General features: G+C 55.3%; 1 protein-coding gene across 2 annotated transcripts; it reads right to left on the reverse strand.

Annotated features, from left to right (window-relative positions):
- Positions 1 to 494: 494 nt before the first annotated feature.
- LOC309589092 (uncharacterized protein) lies at positions 495 to 4,694 on the reverse strand. Of its 2 annotated transcripts, XR_014227858.1 has the most exons (5): positions 4,469 to 4,694; positions 3,556 to 3,747; positions 3,197 to 3,303; positions 602 to 965; positions 495 to 521 (listed from the first exon to the last, which is right to left on the reverse strand). XR_014227858.1 is itself a non-coding variant. In XM_082308952.1 (4 exons), exons 1-4 carry the CDS (start codon positions 4,494 to 4,496, stop codon positions 954 to 956), a joined length of 339 nt encoding a protein of 112 aa, XP_082165078.1. In that variant the 5' UTR covers positions 4,497 to 4,694; the 3' UTR covers positions 540 to 953. The 2 variants fall into 2 exon arrangements, 1 of the variants encoding a protein (XP_082165078.1); XM_082308952.1 differs by lacking the exon at positions 495 to 521 and having other exon boundaries at positions 540 to 965.
- Between the last annotated feature and the right edge of the window lie 1,675 nt (positions 4,695 to 6,369).

The raw sequence follows: 6,369 nt of genomic DNA on the forward strand, positions 1-6,369 counted from the left end.
GAAAGAAAAAGTCTATTTAGAATACAGAGCAGGGATAAAGGAATTAAAAAATAGGGACATGAAGATAGAGAGGTAAGGGGTGGGAACTGTGAAGGGCTAAAGGGCAGGCGAGGAAAAATTTTCAAAGTTGGGATAGGAAGACAGACATAGATGAAAAAAGACAAAAATAGTTATGGGCTGCAGGACAGAGACAGAGGATGAAAAAAGGACAGGGAACAGGACAGAAGCACAGAGAGAGGAAAAAAACATAGGGGTAGAACAACAGATAAAGAGGGGGACTTGGAGAATGAGGGAGGGAGAGGTGCAGGGAAGCGGAAAAAAATGACAGCAGCGAGAGAAAGAGAAGGCGGGGCAGGGAAGGACCAGGATGCAGAATAGGGACGACACGGCCCCAAGGGTCCAGGACTCACTGCAGCTCCCGCTCTCCAAGCCGCTTGGAAAACTGGACAGCTCGGACGTGTCTTTGTCTCTCTCTCTCTCTCCCCTGGCCCCATGGCTCCGGTTGCTTGACTGTCATCCACCTACGAGAACAGACTGGTGTCTTACAGCTCTTACAATACAAGGCTTCCCAGATACGTAGCCTCACACGTGCACGTGTTACCTGGCTGTACTGTGCTTCCAGTTACGCATACGGACCCTGCAGTGCACGTTGGCAATTGGGTCTGCTGAGGGCTACACTAAGAGGGATCCTTCCTCACACTGAGAGGCAGGCTGTCTCCTGTCTGCAGCTGGAGGCAGCTGCCGGCTGGCTCCTCTTTATTTTATTCTTCAGCTGCTTTACCTTTTTCTGGCCTCTCCAGCTTCAGCTGCGGCAGCTCCTGTCCACAGCCAGGAAGCGTCCAGCTGTCCATTTTTGCCCATGCCGCTAGGAGAATGAAGCCAAAGGCAACCCACACAAACCTGAGCCAGATGCAATCACCAGCATCCCTGGAGAGGAACCGCCAACCGAGTCCTCAGTGCTGCCTCTGGGAGAGGGAAAGAACAAGCAACCATTATCCACAGGGATGACTGTAGCTTTCCTCAGGCAGGAACCCCTTCTTCTGCAGGAGCTGCTGGAGACGTCGCTCTTTCCCTGAACTGATGCTAATAGCACCTGCATTTAAGGAGAATAAAGCATATTCAAGGGCCAGCTTGCTGCCATGAGGACAGGGTTTGTGGGCAGACCATGCCTACAGGACAGGCTTCAGGGGAGGTGCTGGAGCTGGGGACAGCTGCATGGGGCGAGCAGGGCTGGAGAAGTTTTGCTGAGTTGGGGAGGCACCCAGTGCCTTTTCCAGAGGGTGGGCACCCAGAGGGGTGGGGGCAGCCATCTCCTGCCCCTCTTCCCGCATCCTCTCCACCAGCTCTCAGAAAATCCCTGGGACCTGCCCTGATGGGGCCTGACTCCAACTGACTTCAGCCTGTTGCACCGGTGGGTTGGAAACATCCTTGCAACTCATCAGCATTCTCCAGCAGGCATGCCCCAGCAGCACCATCCTCTGGGGCTGCAGCCCTTTTACACAGAGGGGCCATCACCATCAGCCTCACTGGCCCCCCTGGGGCTCCTCCAGCCCCAGCCCACAGCTGCAGCCATGGCCCCTGACACCCACCGTGTAACCTGCTCCCTTGGACTCTCTGACAGCCACTCACCAAGTACAAAGGAGTACAAGCACAGCCATGAGTGCAAAGGAGACAGCAAGTGCTTATTCATTAATGCGTAGAAGTCCCAGGAGTGAGTCTGCTATGGGGTTCGCTGCCTGTACCCTCATCCTTCCCCTAGGACAAGTTGGCAGTTGTTTCTGGAGCAGCAGATACAGAAAACGAAAATACAGCAATAGGGAGCAGGACAGAAGAACAGAAAGAGGAAAAATAAAATGAGGGAGGAGTGAGGAGCAGAGAAAGAAAGGTACAGGGAAAAGGACAGGGAGATGGATAAGTCAATAAAAAAGGGGATGAGGAGCCTGCAAGGACATGGCAGAAGAAAAACAGGGTCAGGGAGCAGGACAGAGGGAAAGAGAGAGAAAATGATGAGCAAGGAGCCAAACAGACAGATCAAGAGAGAAATCAAATGAGAGGAATAAGGGAGGGAGGGAGGGAGACAAAAAGACAGGGAACAAGCCAGAGGGATTGAAGAGAGAGATCGGGACAAAGAGAGGGAGAAAGAAAAACCATCGCTGGGCTGCAGGATGAGAAAAAAGGGAGCAGAACAGAGGGGAATAATGGGACAGCGAGCTGGGCCGGGGGGTTATAGTGAGAAACAATGGGAGAACAAGTGGTATGGAGATATACAGACAAAGAGTTACAGGGAAGATGGAGGACAGAGAGAAAAGAGAGAAGGAGCAGGGAGCAGGGAAGAGATGGTGAAAGAAACATTAGAGACAGAGAGAGGAGGAGAGTGACAGCAGCAAGGCAGAGAGACGACGAAAGAACGAACCAGTGACGGGTAGCAGGCCAGAGGGACAAGGAAAGACTGGAGGAAGGACAGAGCGATCTAGAAAACAGGTGAGGGACAGGGAGCCAGAAAGCGGGATACTGCAAGAGAGAGAGGGACAGGGAGCAGGATGCTGAGATGGAGAACATACGAGAGCAACAGAAAGAACAACAGAGAGGTGGACCACGAGAACAAACAGGAACAGAGAGGGGAAGCAATAAAAAATAGGGACAGGGAGCAGCACAAAGGGTCAGTAAGAGAAGAACAGGAAGGAGAACAGGGACAGTGAGATACAGAATAGAAAAAATTCGTAGCAACACTTAGCAACAGTGAGCAAGACAAGGGGATAGAGAGAGGAAGGGAAGAAGGGAGGGAGGACAGACACAGGGAGGCAGGGACACAGAGCGGCATGTACAGGTGCAAAGAGGAAAAGAACATCAGGGAACAGGACAGAAAAAGAGATGGATTCAGATCAGGACAAAAAGATGGAAAAGGGAAAAACAACAATGGGCTGCAGGACAGAGACAGAGGATAACAAAAGGAAGGAGAAGGAGCAGGCCAAAGGTGCAGAGAGAGAAAAAAAAGCAGGGGGTGGTAGAACAAGATGGATGAAGGGAGAGAGGAAAAGGGAGCAGGACAGAAGAACAGTGAAAAGAGAACAGGTACAGGGAAGAACAAAAAAAGAAAAATCACAGCAGCACGCAAAAGAGAGAGGGCCAGGGAAGGGGCAGGGAGGGACCAGGGCACAGACAAGGGGTGACAGGTCCCTGAGGGGCCGGGGCTCACCACAGCTCTCGCTCTCAGTGCTGCTGGGAGAATTGGCCAGTTCAGATGCTTCTTCCTCCTTCTCTCCTCCCTTCCTCTTCTGTAACTCCAGTCACTCGGCTGTCCACCTAAAAGAATACGTGGATGTCTTACAGCTCTTACGAGACAAGGTTTCCTAGACACGTAGCCTCGCTTGCTCGTGCACTACGCGGCTGTACCACGCTTTGGGTTATGCCTACAGGCCCTGTGGTGCACACTGGTGGTCTGGCCTGCGGTGCGCTACACAGAGAGATCCCTTCCCACCCGGAGAGGCAGGCTCTCTCTTGCCTGCAGCGGGAGGCAGCGGTCAGCCAGATGGCCTTCCGTTTCTTCTTCTTTACCTTTCTCCAGCTTCTCCGGCTTCAGCCGCAGCAGCTCCTGTCCGCAGCCAGTAAGCGCTCCTCCTGTCCCTTTTCGCCCCCACACCACGAGGAGAGCGAGGTCAGGCAGAGACAACCCACGCAAGCCTGAGGCAGGTGCTGTCAGCAGCATCCCCACGGGAGGAATGGACAACCGCGTCCTCAGCGCGGCCTCTGGGACAGGGAAAGAAGAAGCGGCGACCGTTATTACCATAGGTCGCACCTGGCCAAAGCCCTTCCTTCTGCAGGGGCTTCTGGAGACGCTGCTCCTTCCCCGCACTGCTGGTAACGGCACCCGCATTAAGAGAGAATCCAGCCCACTTGAGAGCCAGCTTGTGGTCTTCACAACAGGGCTTGGGGGCAATCTCGTGCTATGGGACAGGCTTCAGGGGAGGTGCTGGAGCAGGGGGCAGCTGCACGGGGTGAGCAGGGCCAGGAGAGGCTCAGGGGGAGCTCTGGCGAGTCGGGGAGGCGCCCCGCCTCTGCGCCTAGGGGATATCCGCCTCCTTCCTCTCTTCCCTTCTATCAGCTTTTAGGTAACTCCCTGGGGCTGCCCTGGCCCAGCTCGCCTGCAGCAGACCAAGAGCCTGCTGCAGCGGGCAGGTTGAAGCTTCCTGTCCCACCACCCCCGGGCAGCCAGCAGGCAGGAGACACCCCTGCACACTCAAAGGAGCTCGCTCGCCTCCCTGGTGCTCCTGGCCCTCACCCACCACCGCCAATCGCGCCCGGCACGCCACCACGCTGTGGTAACAGCGAAGAAGGTGGCGTCGGCGGCAGCAGCGAGCACCCAGTGCACAACGCTTGCCCAGGGGCGGCGGCAGCGCTGCCGTCTGCGTTTTGGGCGCCAAGCACCTGCCGACAGCGCGCCCGTGGGGCGGAAGCGGCGTTTCCTTACCGGCAGGCAGCAACAATCGCAGCGGCATGACTCCACAGGCACCGCAGTATCACACTGCCGTTACCGGTGCTGGCAGCATGGATCATGTGGGCTGCACTGCGCCTGCGCAGATCCCGGGCGGCAGCACTGAGAGTCCGGAGGCGCGCCGCTTCTTGGGGAGTAGCCATAGCTGGAAGCCCGCAGAAAACCACAGAAAACCTGCAACAAAACTGCACCTCGTGCCGCAGGGGCCACAGCGGTAGCAACGACTACGGTGCACCGAAAGTGCCCGAGAGCAGTCCGGCTTCCAGGCAGCCACGTCCATATAAACTACACCTCCCGGCATGCCCCGAGGAACGAACATGGCCGACCGGAAGCCCCGTGCAGCAATCCATGCTTTCTGAGCCTGCGGGGACACCGTTCCCCTTGCCGCCGACGTACCCGGAAGCCCTGCCGAGACCCCCCGCGGCTCCGGGTACCCCCACCGCCGGCAACGACCCAGGGCAGCGCCAACCTGCCCGGCTCGGGGCAGCCCCTCCCGCTCGGCTCCGGCCAGGGGCAGTGCAGAAAGTCCCTCGCCTTTCTCTGTGCCAGGTCCCCAGGGAACAGGGTCTCGGTCAGACTGGAGCATGCAGCAGCCTCCGGTCGTCCCAGCCCCTCGCCCGTCCAGAAAGCGCCTGCCTGTAGCAGCGGCAGAACCGCTGCTGCCCAGGGGGGAAAGGAACGGCTCGGGGTGAAGCTCCCCAGGCTGCCCGTGGCCCGTGCGGAGCTGGGGGTCCAGAAGCAAAGGGGTTAGGGGAGGGGTGGAGCAGGGGAGCGGGGGCGCGAGACTGGAGGGCAGGGGACGCGGGGGGCACGGCCCAGGGAAAAAAAAAAAAACAAACCCGCACGGGGGGAAAAACCTTGTGTGGGGGGACGTTCGGGTGGAGAGCACTCGGGAGGGCGGAGAGACACGCAGAGGAGGACAGGGGGGAGGAGACGGACACGGACGGACGGCGGCTATGTGTGGGTACAAAGGTGCACGGGGGGACACGGGTGGGGATGACCTACACCAGGGGGTCCACCCGGCATAATCCACAGCAGATAACTCACCTGGGATAACCCGCAACGGATATTCCGCTCCGGAGAAGGAATCCACGCCAGATAATCCCCAGCAATGCCCCTCAAACTGTCCGCGGTTCACCCCAGATTTGGCCCAAATTGGCGCCGGTTTTTCGTTTGGGGTTTTTTTGTTTGTTGTTGTTGTTGTTTTTTGTTTTTTCTTTTACGTCATACAAAACTTGGGGGTTTCTGCTTTTCCAAAATATTCAGTTCTGGGGTTTTCCGGCGCTTTTCCACATCATAACAATGGGTCATTTTTGGTTTTCTGCGTTAAAATGCGGGGGGGCGGGGGGGGTGTGAGTGTGTGCGTGTGCGTGTGCGGTGTGTTTGTGCTTGCTTTCCAGCTGCACAAATCCAGGCGGATTCAGCTTTCCTGGGAGCCCCAAACTGTGTTGCTCTTGGATATTGGATATTTTGCTCTTGGACTTGCATATTTTGACACTTTGATATCTTCGACTTCTCTCTTTAGACTTCGGTATCTACTTACAATCCTACCTCTTTAGACTTAGTTATCTGTTTACACTTCCATAGAACCTTTACTTCGATTACACGGGATACCTACTTAGGCTTACTCGGTGACACAGGGTAAGCGTAGGTACTTCTACCTATCCAGACTGACTTCTGATTTAAATTCCTTCACCTACATCATCTCTTTTTGCATTTTAAACTCCTTTATTTCTTAACATAGAGACAAGTTCTTTTTTATTTTAAAACCCTATCTATCTCCATTGAGATTTTTTAATAATTTCTATAACATAGCAGGTACAGGTTTGTATTTTGAAATCCTTTTACATATATATATATACACACACATAAAAACG

Source organism: Platalea leucorodia (assembly GCF_965183815.1).
Source record: "Platalea leucorodia genome assembly, chromosome: 4".
Lineage (NCBI taxonomy): Eukaryota > Metazoa > Chordata > Aves > Pelecaniformes > Threskiornithidae > Platalea > Platalea leucorodia.